This window comes from Pseudophryne corroboree, chromosome 11, assembly GCF_028390025.1.
Source record: "Pseudophryne corroboree isolate aPseCor3 chromosome 11, aPseCor3.hap2, whole genome shotgun sequence".
Classification (NCBI taxonomy): domain Eukaryota; kingdom Metazoa; phylum Chordata; class Amphibia; order Anura; family Myobatrachidae; genus Pseudophryne; species Pseudophryne corroboree.
The window spans coordinates 149,381,790-149,397,144 of NC_086454.1; the positions used below are offsets into that span (position 1 = coordinate 149,381,790).

Sequence of the window (15,355 nt, forward strand, 5' to 3'; positions counted from 1 at the left end):
TAAGGTATACAGTGCACCTGTATCCTAATATATAGAATGTAGAATGGATCCTGACGAAAATGCCGCTTTGGTCATTGAAACGTTGATAACTTAAAGACTTGCTTGTCTGTCTTCATTTACGCCGAGAGTGCCGCCCGTGCCTACATTCTATATATATATATATATATATATATTATGGAGAGAGAGAGGCATGAAGAGCGAGAGGGGCATTGGGACAGGGGGTGGCATGGAGAGAGTGAGAGGCATGGAGAGGGGTGGCATGAAGGGTGAGGGGGCATGGAGAGAGTGAGAGGCATGGGGGGGCTAGAGAGAGGAGGGAGGGAGAGAGAGAGTGGGAGAACAATTTACCTGGGGGTTGGGAGGAGGCACCGCGGTCCCTCCAGTCAGGCGCGGTGGGATGTGTAGTGGCTCCGGTGGGGTCACCGCAGCTGGGCAAGAGATGCAGGAGGAGGGGGACAAGCAGAGACGCAGCGGCAGCTGATGCAGTACTCTGTAAGAGAGGAGCCCGCTGCCCAGACTGCCTGAGCTTCACCAGCTGCGCGTCCCAGGAAGTCAGCGAGTATACCGGTAACTGCGCTACTGGCAGCGAGGAATAGCACAGGACTGAGCAGCAGGCTCTGCGGGGATCGCTGTGCTGCACTGCCCTAATGTGCAGGCATGTGGGGGGTGCTGGACATTAGGGGGTGCCTGTGCGCACCAGGCACCCCCCTGCGCCCACCTATGAACCCCGTGTGTAAAAATAGTAAAAGACAGGATAACTTGAAAGAAGATGTCGGAAACTTTCGAGATTCCCACTAAGTAATATAAGCTTGCCAAATCCTGTGATAGTGAGCTTCTATAACTGGTTTCCCAACACGTAACAAGGTTAGAATGACCGACTGTGAAATGCCCTCTTGTCTTAAGAGAACGGTTTCAACAGCCACCCCGTGAAAAGCAGCCTCTGTAAATTTGGGGTAACGGAATGGACCCTATTGCAGAAGGTCTGAACATAGCGGAAGCGGCCACGGATCGCTGCGAGTAGACCGCGGAGATCCGAGAACCACGCTCTCAGAGGCCAATAAGGCGCCATTAGTTTGACGGTTGAAAATTCTCTTTGATCAGCCTTAGCAATTGAGAGACCAGCGGAACTGGTGGAAAAGATACACAAGGGTGTACGGCCACACTATCGTGAGAGCGTCCCCTGCCTTAGCCTGTGGACCTCTTGATTTGGACACCTACGTTGGTGTATGGTGACGTTTGGCGAGATGCTATTAGATGCAACTGTGGAAAACCCCTCCGCTGTACTAACATCTGGAACCTCTGTATGTAATGTCCATTTCTGCAGCAGGGTATATTGGTTTCCACAGGGAAACATCGGGTGTAGAGTGGATCTTGATCCAGAGAGGCACCAATAGGCTAAAGCTTTAGGCTGTCCCAGGATGCATTGTGGGGCCTCCTCTATAACTCCGCCTCCAGGCACTGTGAGCTCAGTTTTTGAGTTGGTGCCTGTAGTAGAAGCAGTCGCCAACAGGAAGGCTGCACTGGGCAGCCCTGAAAAAGCTTTTTCTGACAGAAAATTTCAAAACTGGGCTGTCAGCGCTGTAAGTCATGGTGACACTTCAGCGCTGCAGCTCCATCACCTCCTAAGTGGCGTTGCATACTCCCGCGGCCAGTTCCCGTGTACTTGCGGCGGAGACGCTCTGGCTCTAGGCACACGGTCGAATACGCTCTCCTGGTTCGCGTGGCTGCTACGGGGAAGAGGTAAGAGGGTCCCCCAGGCGGGACCCGCCACTAAATCGCGTTCCTGTCGCAGTCTAGGGAGACGGACTGTGATGCTGGCGTGGACACTGTCACTGAGCAGGGACCCCACTATATCCACCAGGACATAGGAGTACAGGTCGGGTGTACTAACACCCATGTTAATAAGGCTCTGTAGTACCGGCGGTGAGGCCCAGCATAAGGGAGTCGGCGCTTGACCGGTAGCCACAGGACCCCCCTGCCCCCCCCCCCCCCCCCTCCCGGCCCAGGGTGACATCTACTGCAGATTTCTCTGACGTCCTAGTGGATGCTGGGACTCCGTCAGGACCATGGGGATTAGCGGCTCCGCAGGAGACAGGGCACAAAAATAAAGCTTTAGGATCAGGTGGTGTGCACTGGCTCCTCCCCCTATGACCCTCCTCCAAGCCTCAGTTAGGTTTTTGTGCCCGTCCGAGCAGGGTGCAATCTAGGTGGCTCTCCTAAAGAGCTGCTTAGAAAAAGTTTTTAGGTTTTTTATTTTCAGTGAGTCCTGCTGGCAACAGGCTCACTGCATCGAGGGACTTAGGGGAGAGTAGTGAACTCACCTGCGTGCAGGATGGATTGGCTTCTTAGGCTACTGGACACCATTAGCTCCAGAGGGATCGAACACAGGCCCAGCCATGGAGTCCGGTCCCGGAGCCGCGCCGCCGACCCCCCTTGCAGATGCCGAAGATTGAAGAGGTCCAGAAACAGGCGGCAGAAGACATTTCAGTCTTCATGAGGTAGCGCACAGCACTGCAGCTGTGCGCCATTGTTGTCAGCACACTTCACACAGCGGTCACTGAGGGTGCAGGGCGCTGGGGGGGGCGCCCTGGGCAGCAATGTATAATACCTTTCTTATGGCTAAAAATACATCACATATAGCCCTTGAGGCTATATGGATGTATTTAACCCCTGCCAGATCTCACAAACTCCGGGAGAAGAGCCCGCCGAAATAGGGGGCGGGGCTTATTCTCCTCAGCACACAGCGCCATTTTCCTGCTCAGCTCCGCTGTGAGGAAGGCTCCCAGGACTCTCCCCTGCACTGCACTACAGAAACAGGGTAAAACAGAGAGGGGGGGCACTTTTTTTGGCGATATTACTATATTTAAGCTGCTATAAGGATACAACACTTATATAGGGTTGTTCCCATATATATTATAGCGCTTGGGTGTGTGCTGGCAAACTCTCCCTCTGTCTCCCCAAAGGGCTAGTGGGGTCCTGTCTTCAATAGAGCATTCCCTGTGTGTCTGCTGTGTGTCGGTACGTGTGTGTCGACATGTATGAGGACGATGTTAGTGTGGAGGCAGAGCAATTGCCGGTAATGGTGATGTCGCCCCCCAGGGAGTCGACACCGGAATGGATGGCTTTGTTTATGGAATTACGTGATAATGTCAGCACATTACAAAAATCAGTTGACGACATGAGACGGCCGGCAAACCAGTTAGTACCTGCCCAGGCGTCTCAGACACCGTCAGGGGCTGTAAAACGCCCTTTACCTCAGTCGGTCGACACAGACCCAGACACGGACACTGAATCTAGTGTCGACGGTGAAGAAACAAACGTATTTTCCAGTAGGGCCACACGTTATATGATCACGGCAATGAAGGAGGCTTTACATATCTCTGATACTGCAAGTACCACAAAAAGGGGTATTATGTGGGGTGTGAAAAAACTACCTGTAGTTTTTCCTGAATCAGAGGAATTGAATGATGTATGTGATGAAGCGTGGGTTAACCCAGATAGAAAAGTGCTAATTTCAAAAAAGTTATTGGCATTATACCCTTTCCCGCCAGAGGTTAGGGCGCGCTGGGAAACACCCCCTAGGGTGGATAAGGCGCTCACACGCTTATCAAAACAAGTGGCGTTACCGTCTCCTGATACGGCCGCCCTCAAGGATCCAGCTGATAGGAGGCTGGAAACTACCCTAAAAAGTATATACACACATACTGGTGTTATACTGCGACCAGCCATCGCCTCAGCCTGGATGTGCAGTGCTGGGGTGGTCTGGTCGGATTCCCTGACTGAAAATATTGATACCCTGGATAGGGACAGTATTTTATTGACTTTAGAGCAATTAAAGGATGCTTTTCTTTATATGCGAGATGCTCAGAGGGATATTTGCACTCTGGCATCGAGAGTAAGTGCGATGTCCATATCTGCCAGAAGAAGTTTATGGACACGACAGTGGTCAGGTGATGCGGATTCCAAACGGCATATGGAAGTATTGCCGTATAAAGGGGAGGAATTATTTGGCGTGGGTCTATCGGATCTGGTGGCCACGGCAACTGCCGGGAAATCCACCTTTTTACCTCAGACCCCCTCCCAACAGAAAAAGACACCGTCTTTTCAGCCGCAGTCCTTTCGGTCCTATAAGAACAAGCGGGCAAAAGGACAGTCATATCTGCCCCGAGGCAGAGGAAAGGGTAAGAGAGGGCAGCAAGCAGCTCCTTCCCAGGAACAGAAGCCCTCCCCGGGTTCTGCAAAGCCCTCAGCATGACGCTGGGGCTTTACAAGCGGACTCAGGAGCGGTGGGGGGTCGACTCAAGAATTTCAGCGCGCAGTGGGCTTGCTCACAGGTGGACCCCTGGATCCTGCAGGTAGTATCTCAGGGTTACAGGTTGGAATTCGAGAAGTCTCCCCCTCGCCGGTTCATAAAGTCTGCTTTGCCAACGTCTCCCTCAGACAGGGCGACGGTATTGGAAGCCATTCACAAGCTGTTTTCTCAGCAGGTGATAGTCAAGGTACCCCTCCTACAACAGGGAAAGGGGTATTACTCCACGCTATTTGTGGTACCGAAGCCGGACGGCTCGGTAAGACCTATTCTAAATCTGAAATCTTTGAACCTGTACATACAAAAATTCAAGTTCAAGATGGAGTCACTCAGAGCAGTGATAGCGAATCTGGAAGAAGGGGACTTTATGGTGTCCCTGGACATCAAGGATGCTTACCTGCATGTCCCAATTTGCCCTTCACACCAAGGGTACCTCAGGTTCGTGGTGCAAAACTGTCATTATCAGTTTCAGACGCTGCCGTTTGGATTGTCCACGGCACCTCGGGTCTTTACCAAGGTAATGGCCGAGATGATGTTTCTTCTGCGAAGAAAAGGCGTATTAATTATCCCTTACTTGGACGATCTCCTGATAAGGGCAAGGTCCAGAGAACAGCTGGAAGACGTAGTAGCACTAACCCAAGTAGTGCTGCAACAGCACGGGTGGATTCTGAATTTTCCAAAATCTCAATTGAACCCGACGACACGTCTGCTGTTCCTGGGAATGATTCTGGACACGGTTCAGAAAAAGGTGTTTCTTCCGGAGGAGAAAGCCAGGGAGTTATCCGAACTTGTCAGGAACCTCCTAAAACCAGGAAAAGTGTCTGTGCATCAATGCACAAGAGTCCTGGGAAAGATGGTAGCTTCTTACGAAGCGATTCCATTCGGCAGATTCCACGCACGAACTTTTCAGTGGGATCTGCTGGACAAATGGTCCGGATCGCATCTGCAGATGCATCAGCGGATAACCTTATCGCCACGGACAAGGGTGTCTCTTCTGTGGTGGTTGCAGAGTGCTCATCTGTTAGAGGGCCGCAGATTCGGCATACAGGACTGGGTCCTGGTGACCACGGATGCCAGTCTGAGAGGCTGGGGAGCGGTCACACAGGGAAGAAACTTCCAGGGAGTATGGTCAAGCCTGGAGATGTCTCTTCACATAAATATACTGGAGCTAAGAGCGATTTACAATGCTCTAAGCCTGGCAAAACCCCTGCTTCAGGGTCAGCCGGTGTTGATCCAGTCGGACAACATCACGGCAGTCGCCCACGTAAACAGACAGGGCGGCACAAGAAGCAGGAGAGCAATGGCAGAAGCTGCAAGGATTCTTCGCTGGGCGGAAGATCATGTGATAGCACTGTCAGCAGTGTTCATTCCGGGAGTGGACAACTGGGAAGCAGACTTTCTCAGCAGACACGATCTGCACCCGGGAGAGTGGGGACTTCATCCAGAAGTCTTCCACATGATTGTGAACCGTTGGGAAAAACCAAAGGTGGATATGATGGCGTCTCGCCTCAACAAAAAACTGGACAGGTATTGCGCCAGGTCAAGAGACCCTCAGGCAATAGCTGTGGACGCTCTGGTAACACCGAGGGTGTTCCAGTCAGTGTATGTGTTTCCTCCTCTGCCTCTCATACCAAAAGTACTGAGAATTATACGGCAAAGGGGAGTAAGAACGATACTCGTGGCTCCGGATTGGCCAAGAAGAACTTGGTACCCGGAACTTCAGGAGATGCTCACGGAAGATCCGTGGCCTCTACCTCTAAGACGGGACCTGCTTCAGCAGGGACCGTGTCTATTCCAAGACTTACCGCGGCTGCGTTTGACGGCATGGCGGTTGAACGCCGAATTCTAAGGGAAAAAGGCATTCCGGAAGAGGTCATTCCTACACTGGTAAAAGCCAGGAAGGAGGTGACTGCATAACATTATCACCGCATTTGGAGAAAATATGTTGCGTGGTGTGAGGCCAGGAAGGCCCCCACGGAGGAATTTCAACTGGGTCGATTCCTACATTTCCTGCAAACTGGATTGTCTATGGGCCTCAAATTGGGGTCCATTAAGGTTCAAATTTCGGCCCTGTCGATTTTCTTCCAGAAAGAATTGGCTTCAGTTCCTGAAGTCCAGACTTTTGTAAAAGGAGTACTACATATACAGCCCCCGGTTGTGCCCCCAGTGGCTCCGTGGGACCTTAATGTAGTTTTGGATTTTCTCAAATCCCATTGGTTTGAGCCACTCAAATCGGTGGATTTGAAATATCTTACGTGGAAAGTAACCATGCTACTGGCCCTGGCTTCAGCCAGGAGAGTATCAGAATTGGCGGCTTTATCGTATAAAAGCCCATATCTGATTTTCCATTCGGACAGGGCAGAACTGCGGACGCGTCCTCAGTTTCTGCCTAAGGTGGTGTCAGCGTTTCACCTGAACCAGCCTATTGTGGTGCCTGCGGCTACTAGCGATTTGGAGGATTCCAAGTTGCTGGACGTTGTCCGGGCATTGAAAATATATATTTCAAGGACGGCTGGAGTCAGAAAATCTGACTCGCTGTTTATACTGTATGCACCCAACAAGCTGGGTGCTCCTGCTTCTAAGCAGACGATTGCTCGTTGGATTTGTAGCACAATTCAACTTGCACATTCTGTGGCAGGCCTGCCACAGCCTAAATCTGTCAAGGCCCATTCCACAAGGAAGGTGGGCTCATCCTGGGTGGCTGCCCGAGGGGTCTCGGCATTACAACTCTGCCGAGCAGCTACGTGGTCGGGGGAGAACACGTTTGTAAAATTCTACAAATTTGATACCCTGGCTAAAGAGGACCTGGAGTTCTCTCATTCGGTGCTGCAGAGTCATCCGCACTCTCCCGCCCGTTTGGGAGCTTTGGTATAATCCCCATGGTCCTGACGGAGTCCCAGCATCCACTAGGACGTCAGAGAAAATAAGATTTTACTTACCGATAAATCTATTTCTCGTACTCCGTAGTGGATGCTGGGCGCCCATCCCAAGTGCGGATTGTCTGCAATACTTGTACATAGTTATTGTTACAAAAAAATCGGGTTGTTATTGTTGTGAGCCGTCTGTTCAGAGGCTCCTACGTTTGTCATACTGTTAACTGGGTTCAGATCACAAGTTGTACGGTGTGATTGGTGTGGCTGGTATGAGTCTTACCCGGGATTCAAAATCCTTCCTTATTGTGTACGCTCGTCCGGGCACAGTATCCTAACTGAGGCTTGGAGGAGGGTCATAGGGGGAGGAGCCAGTGCACACCACCTGATCCTAAAGCTTTATTTTTGTGCCCTGTCTCCTGCGGAGCCGCTAATCCCCATGGTCCTGACGGAGTCCCAGCATCCACTACGGACTACGAGAAATAGATTTATCGGTAAGTAAAATCTTATTTTTTCTGCCCTGGAGCTTCCTTACACTCTCCCTCACTCCCAGACTGAGACGCTGGGCGCCATCTTAGGTATAGCTGCGGCTTGTCTCTGGGACTGTAGGGCAAGGTCTCCCTTGTAAAGCCGCCTGTATACAGCGCTGTGACTTTTCAAACACTTGAGTATTCCAAATGTCTTTGTATAGACAGCGTTAGTTAAGAAAAAGTGTACCAATTACAGAATATATCGTACGAGTACTCTGATATATGCCTCCGGTCTAGGACCGCGCTATATATATCTATATATATCTATATATATATATATATATATATATATACATACATATATATATATATATATACATATATATATATATATATATATATATATATAAGTAAATAAATATATATATATATATATATATATATTAGTTCAGTGCAGTTTTATTATCATATAATAATTATCTGCATTGCAGGTGTTGTGTACTGGGGACTCAGTCACATACTAACGGATTTATTCGCAGGTGTTATACCCTGTCTGGCTTCATCGTACTAATACGCTCTGTGTTGCATTTGTGTACAATGTCTAACAGAAAGGGCGGGGAATCTGGGGACGTTCCTGCATCATGCAGAGTATGCGCCACAGATTTACCTGAGGGGGAAATCTGTGTATGATGGTCTGTGTACTCTGTGTCATACATCTCTCAGTCAGTCCGCAGCTCCTGTACCCAATCAGGAGCCATACTGGGCTGCTTTCTCAATCCTACTGGGTACTCTAGTGGAACGCCTAACGCCCCCTATAGGACCACCTGTGCCATTACAGCCTCAAATTGTCCCTGTGATGAATCCACTTTGGGCGGATGATTTGTCTAACCAGTTGCAGTTGACTCATTCCTTGCTGGACACACACAGTCAACGGCTGTTTCTGTTTCCAGAGAAGATCCTGAAGCTTCAGGACAGGGTAAGATGCTTCCTTTCCTGCAACAGAGTGTCGTTACACTCGGCGATGCAAGTACTTGGCTTAATGGTGTGACAATCGACATGGTGGAGTACGCTCAAGTTTATTCCCGCCCTCTGCATAATCCTTTCCAAGTGGGACTGCCTACCACACCGGATCAGGTCTCACATGATCACTTTGACTCCGGAGGTTTGTCTATCACTGACCTGGTGGCTCCAGGACCAGCAACCGACCAGGAGACGTCCCTTCTGGATCCCCGACTGGGTCCGGTTGACAACAGATGCCAGTTTGAGGGGATGGGGTGAGGTGTTGGAGCAACACTCTTTTCTGTGTCACTGGACCAGAGAAGAATCGCTCCTTCCATTGTGGCATACATGGCAATGTTGGAAGTGTCAATAATCTTTCGTGGGGTGGAATGCTATCTGCCAGCAATATCGGAAGTGTTCATTCCGGACAGCCTGAACTGGGAAGCGGACTTCATCAGTCGTCAGGACATGCATTCCGGAGAGTGGAGTCTTCATATGGAAGTCTTTCAACTCCTAGTAGACATGTGGGACCTACCAGACGTAGCCCTGATGGAGTCTCAACACAAACACATAGTTCCGGTCTTCGGATCAAGAACCAGGGTTCCTCAAGCAGCGTTCGTGGACGCACTAGCCATTCCATGGAACTTTCGGCTGCCATACATGTTCCCTTCAGTGTCACTCCTGCCCAGGGTCCTGCGGAAGTTCAAGTAAGAAGGAGGAATACTACTTCTAGTCGCTCCGGCGTGGCCCAGACGGCATTGGTTCTCAGACCTGCAGGGTCTATCGACATAGCGTCCTCTTCTTCCTCAACACCCAGACCTCCTCGTACAGGGTCCGTGTCTCTACAAATAGGCTAAATAGCCTAGTGGTCTAAGGTACCAGTACAATACACACTGGGGCCCAGGTTCTGTTCCCAAGTAACATATATACTTTCAGACCTGGCTAGACTAGCTTTGACGGCGTGGCTCTTGAAGCATCACTCCTGAGGGCCAAAGGATTCTCTGAGGTGGTCATCCAAACTAGGCTGAAAGCCTATAAGCCGGCATCTGCCCGGATCATTTATAGGGTTTGGAATTCTTAAGGCCAGTACTCACGGCCCGATGCTGGAGAGATGTGTGCTGAGCGAACCGCTCAGCACACATCTCTCCCGGCGCTCAGCACAGCGCGATCTGTGCTGAGCGTGCGGGGGGAGACGGGGGGGCCGCTCACTTCACCCAGCGGGTGAAGTGAGCGACCCGCTAGATTGGCCTGCATGCAGGCCAATCTAGCAGCAGCGATAGCGATGCGCGGGGCTGCGCATCGCTATCGCTGTTAGGGCTACACACGGAGCGATCTTGCTGAAAATCTAAGCAATCTAGTCAGATTGCCTAGATTATCGCTCCGTGTGTACCCCCCTTTACTACACCTGGTGTGCTGATAAGAATTATGTTGCCTACAGATTCAAAACGTCTAGAATCTTTGCTTTTCTACAACAAGGCCTGGATTTAGGCCTTCGTCTGGCCTCCCTCAAGGTTCACATATCTGCCTTGTCGGTGTGGTTTCAGAGAAAAATTGCATCTATACCTGACGTTCAAACATTCACTCAGGGTGTGTTACGGATTCAGCCTCCCTATGTCCCTCCTGTGGCTCCATGGGATCTGTCTGTTGTCCTGAATGCCCTGCAAGAGTCTCCATTTGAACTTCTTGAGTCAGTGGACCTTAAGTGGCTCACAGCCAAGGTCCTGGCTATTGCCTCTGCTAGAAGGGTGTTGGACTTAGGCGCTTTGTCCTGACTTCAACCCTTTCTAATATTCCATCGTGACCTGGCAGTTCTAAGAACTCACCAAGGTTATTTACCTAAGGTGGTGTCATCTTTTCACCTTAACTAAGAGATTGTGGTTTTGGCCTTCATCTCTTCTGCTTTATCCTCCAAAGAGCGGTCTTTGGATGTGGTACGGGCTCTCCATATATATGGGGTGAGGACTGCCTTTTTCAGGAGGTCAGATTCTCTTTTTGTACGGTTTGGTTTTCACAAACGTGGCTTGCCTGCGAATAAGCAATCCCTGGCCAGATGGATTAGAATGGTGAATGCACAAGCTTAAGCACAGGCTGGACTCCCAGTTCCTGCTGCTATTATTGCCCATTCTACTCGGTCTGTTGGACCTTCTCGAGCGGCCCACCATGGCGTGTCCGTTGAACAATTGTGCAAGGCGGCTACATGGTCCTCAGTGAACACGTTCATTAGGTTCTATGCCTTTGATACTTCCGCCTCCCAGGATGCTTCCTTTGGACGCCGGGTTCTCATACCCACTAAGGCGCGTCCCCTTCCTTGAGGAACTGCTTTAGGACATCACCCAATGTTTCCCTGTGGAAACTAATGTACCCTGCTGCAGAAAAGGAGATTTATAGTTACTGATACTGGAATCATAACTGATATATGAAAGATTGAATAAGGTCTGCAGAACTGCCCTCTTGTCTACCCACATAGGTATGCTTTTTTTCGAAACCAGATTTGGTGTTTCCTGAAACAATGCCATGTGAAGTCTCAGAAGACGTGCTCCATAATCGAAGAACAATGGTGGGCAGGAAGTCCGTCATGCCACTGTTTTGTCAGTTAGCTTTGTTTGTAGACGACGGTTTTTGGTTTTTGAAAATCACGACTTCTACCACATGTGTTATGCACGGTTGTTTTTTGTTTTTGTTTATTATGGCCTCGACAGGTCTGAGGCCTGAAATATGTAAACGCTAAACTCTGAATTTAAACGAAAAGAAGGTGAAGAATTCTACGTCTATACAGGCACCGTGAAATGGAACAATAAAGAATTATATTACTTTCCAGAAGGTTTTTCTAGTAGATCTTCTTCTTTTCCTCGGTTTTGTTCTTTTTCTTTCAAACAGGTGTTTCTCAATCCCCAATAGGTATATGGAAATAAATTAAACAGAAAAAAATACAATGTGTAGTATTGTTTTACACTATATATGTCCATTCAAACACCATATTTCTACAAATCCAAGATGGATGAAGGAAGATTAGTTGTAGAAACAGGTTTTGGCACAAAGGGCGTACCCCAACTCACAGGAAAGTCTCCCAGTAAGTGTACATAAAGGTATCTTTATATCTTCTAAATTCCACTTGTACCTTCACCACTCACTTTTAACACTGATTTAATAAAGAACATAAAGGTATCTTTTCCTTATGCATATATTCAATGTTATATGTACCACACTCACAGATTAAAGATTAAAATCATAGAGGGACTGCTATCTGGGTTTCTTTCACATCACAGTCATCTCCAATTTTAATTTTCAAAAATATGGAAGATATATCTCCCCACCAGTACATGCAAAGTTGAAAATGTAAGTGTATCAGCCAAACCGCATATATGATAAAAAAAAGTTTATTTTTTCACATAAACCCCATAGTTGGGATGTATAGGACAAAGACAAAAAAGGTTAAAAAACGGTAAAAAAAATAAAATAAAAAAAGTCCATCAAAGGTGTAAACAAAAAGCGGATATCCACATGGTAGGTAACAATGAATTTACCTTAAATCTCTTTTAGGAAAGATGGTATCACAGAGCCCAGTTTTGTCGACACGTTTTCGGCTCAATTGGAGCCTTCCTCATGACATGTCATGAGGAAGGCTCCAATTGAGCCGAAGACGTGCCTTTTCCCTGAGAGGCACAAAAAACACTGGTGCATGATGGGAGTATGGCGGGGGTGGAGGGTTACACATTTAAATATTTAAATGTGCCTATCCCTGCTAACGCACCGTCCGTTTATCATCCACTAGGAGTGACCCCTAGTGGATGATAAAGAAATAGCATATTGTACACATTCATAAAGTATGTATGAAAAACAGCTAAGTCAGGGTCTCCTGCTGGTCACAGACTGTAGGTAAGATTTGAAATCAAGCCAGAGCTTTGGTCATCCAATGAATATTAAAACAAACACACACAAAAAATGACAAAAATTCACATAGAATGTTAACATATTTAAAAAAAAAACCCATCTGTTTATATTTGCAAAAGATAAATAGTAATTTGTACTCACATACTATATATGTTTGACAAGTGCTGTCTACACGATCCATCTCAAACTTGGCAGCAATCTTTATCATGTTTGAGGAGAAAGGAATGTCCGCTGATTGTCATTTAGCTGAAAACAGGCCAAAATGTCCATAAATAGAATTTAGCAGTGCAGGTTATTTATTTTTTTTATCAATGTCAGTAACTTTAGATGTGATACAAACTTTCAGGAGAGGGATAGGGTTAGGCTGTGGGAGGGGAGGGTTTCCGTTAGGCTGCGGAAGGGTTAGGATTAGGCTGTGGGAGGGGAAGGTTAGCGTTAGGATGTGGGAGGAAAGGTTAGGTTTAGGCTGCAGGAGGGAAGGGTTAGGCTGCAGTATGGGAGGGTTAGGATGTGGGAGGGAATGTTAGGTTTAGGCTGCAGAAGGGGAGGGTTAGGCTGCGGGAGGGGAAGGTTAGCATTAGGATGCGGGAGGGGAAGGTTAGCATTAGGATGCGGGTGGGGAGGGTTAAGCTGCGGGAGGGGACGTTAGGGTTAGCCTGCAGGAGAGGAGGGTTAGGTTGTGGGAGGGGAAGGTTAGAGTTAGGCTGCAGGAAGGGAGGGTTAGGCTGCGGGAGGGGAAGGTTAGCATTAGGATGCGGGAGGGGAAGTTTAGCATTAGGATGTGAGTGGGGAGGGTTAAGCTGCGGGAGGGGATGTTAGGGTTAGCCTGCGGTAGGGGAGGGTTAGGTTGTGGGAGGGGAAGGTTAGCATTAGGATGCGGGAGGGAAGGTTAGGGTTAGGCTGCAGGAGGGGAGGGTTAGGTTGCAGGAGAGGAAGGTTAGCATGCGGGAGGGGAAGGTAAGCAATAGGATGCGGGTGGGGAGGGATAGGCTGCCGGACGGGACATTAGGGTTAGGCTGCGGGAGGGGAGGTTAGGGTTAAGCTGCGGGAGGATTATGCACTAGGAAGAGGGTTAGGGTTTTGTTTGGGGTTTTTTTTTGGGGTGGGGGTTTCTGTGTGTGCTGCTGTCTGACCGTCTCTTTTGTTCCATAGGAATTACTGACTGTTGAAAACTCAGAAATGTGGAAGGAGCTGTGCCCTTCAGCAAAAGGTTGTGTGAAACTTTATCTGTTGGTGCGAGAGCAACAATCTTAAGTTTAAATAAACTCACGCCAACTTCATTTGTCTTGTTCTACACAAGGAAAAGCAGAACTGAATATTTTATACTGGACTTAATTGGAATAGGATCTTTCAAGTGTCATACATAAAAATCATACACTTTTATGTAGTTTTCAGATAGTTTTGTGTGTAATAAAGCTGTTTTTTTAACCATATATGGCCTGATGCTAAGCTGTACATATGCTTATTTACACAGCGTAAAATACCAAAATTGCCTCTGCTCATGTCCAGAAAATGGGCACAAACAGCCATGTATGGAGAAGTGGGACACGTGTGGTGGGATCTTCTAACGTAGGCTGAGTACAGCAAGGGTATATTGGCGGAATTGCGAAAAGAAGCAGATTGGCACAGACATACCAGTTGTGGTTGTCTGAGGTCTGGTACAAATACCTGATCGCCATCGCTATCCAACTTCTTTTGATTTGGTGATTTGTGAATTGCTAAATAGCTGATATACGTGCTTTATTCATTCTACATACATATATTATGTTTTTATGTGCAGCTTGTGGGTTTTTTAAGGTTTTAACGGTGAATGTGTATTTTGCAAGGAATACAGATGGTTAAAATCATGGTTGTAAAAGTGACATATTTCTGCTGCGGACATAACACACATCAGGTGCAAACCTGCGACCTATAGGCTTCAGAACTTGGGTACATACAGTATGCTATTGCTGTTGATACAGATCTGCGATGTATAGACTTCAGCACATGGGGGTACATATGCTATTGCTGCTTATGCAGACTTGCGACCTATAGGCTTCAACACATGGATACATATGCTATTGCTGCTTATGCAGACTTGCGACCTATAGGCTTCAACACATGGATACATATGCTATTGCTGCTTATGCAGACTTGCGACCTATAGGCTTCAGCACATGGGTACATATGCTATTGCTGCTTATGCAGACTTGCGACTTATTGGCTTTGGAACATGGGTACATAGCTATTGCTGCTGATGCAGACTTGCGACCTATAGGCTTCAGCACATGGGGATACATATGCTTTTCCTGTTGATGCAGACTTGCAATCTATAGGCTTCAGCACATGGGGGTACATATGCTATTGCTGCTTATGCAGACTTGCGACCTATAGGCTTCAACACATGGATACATATGCTATTGCTGCTTATGCAGACTTGCGACCTATAGGCTTCAACACATGGATACATATGCTATTGCTGCTTAAGCAGACTTGCGACCTATAGGCTTCAGCACATGGGTACATATGCTATTGCTGCTTATGCAGACTTGCGACTTATTGGCTTTGGAACATGGGTACATATGCTATTGCTGCTGATGCAGACCTGCGACCTATAGGCTTCAGCTCTTGGGTACATATGCTTTTCCTGTTGATGCAGACTTGCAATCTATAGGCTTCAGCACATGGGGGTACATATGCTATTGCTGCTTATGCAGACTTGCGACCTATAGGCTTCGGAACATGAATACATATGCTATTGCTGCTGATGCAGACTTTGCGACCTATAGGCTTCAGCACATGGGTACATATGCTATTGCTGCTTATGCAGACTTGCG

General features: G+C 48.1%; 1 protein-coding gene across 4 annotated transcripts in view; it reads left to right on the forward strand.

Annotated features, from left to right (window-relative positions):
* Positions 1-13,972, forward strand: part of NUDT22 (nudix hydrolase 22) — an 86,029-nt gene extending 72,057 nt beyond the window's left edge. For all 4 annotated transcript variants that reach the window (XM_063944950.1, XM_063944951.1, XM_063944948.1 and 1 more), the window contains exon 6: positions 13,692-13,972. In XM_063944950.1, the coding sequence (XP_063801020.1) occupies positions 13,692-13,793 (102 nt within the window). In that variant the 3' untranslated portion in view covers positions 13,794-13,972. The remainder of the gene's footprint in view (positions 1-13,691) is intronic.
* Positions 13,973-15,355: the final 1,383 nt, after the last annotated feature.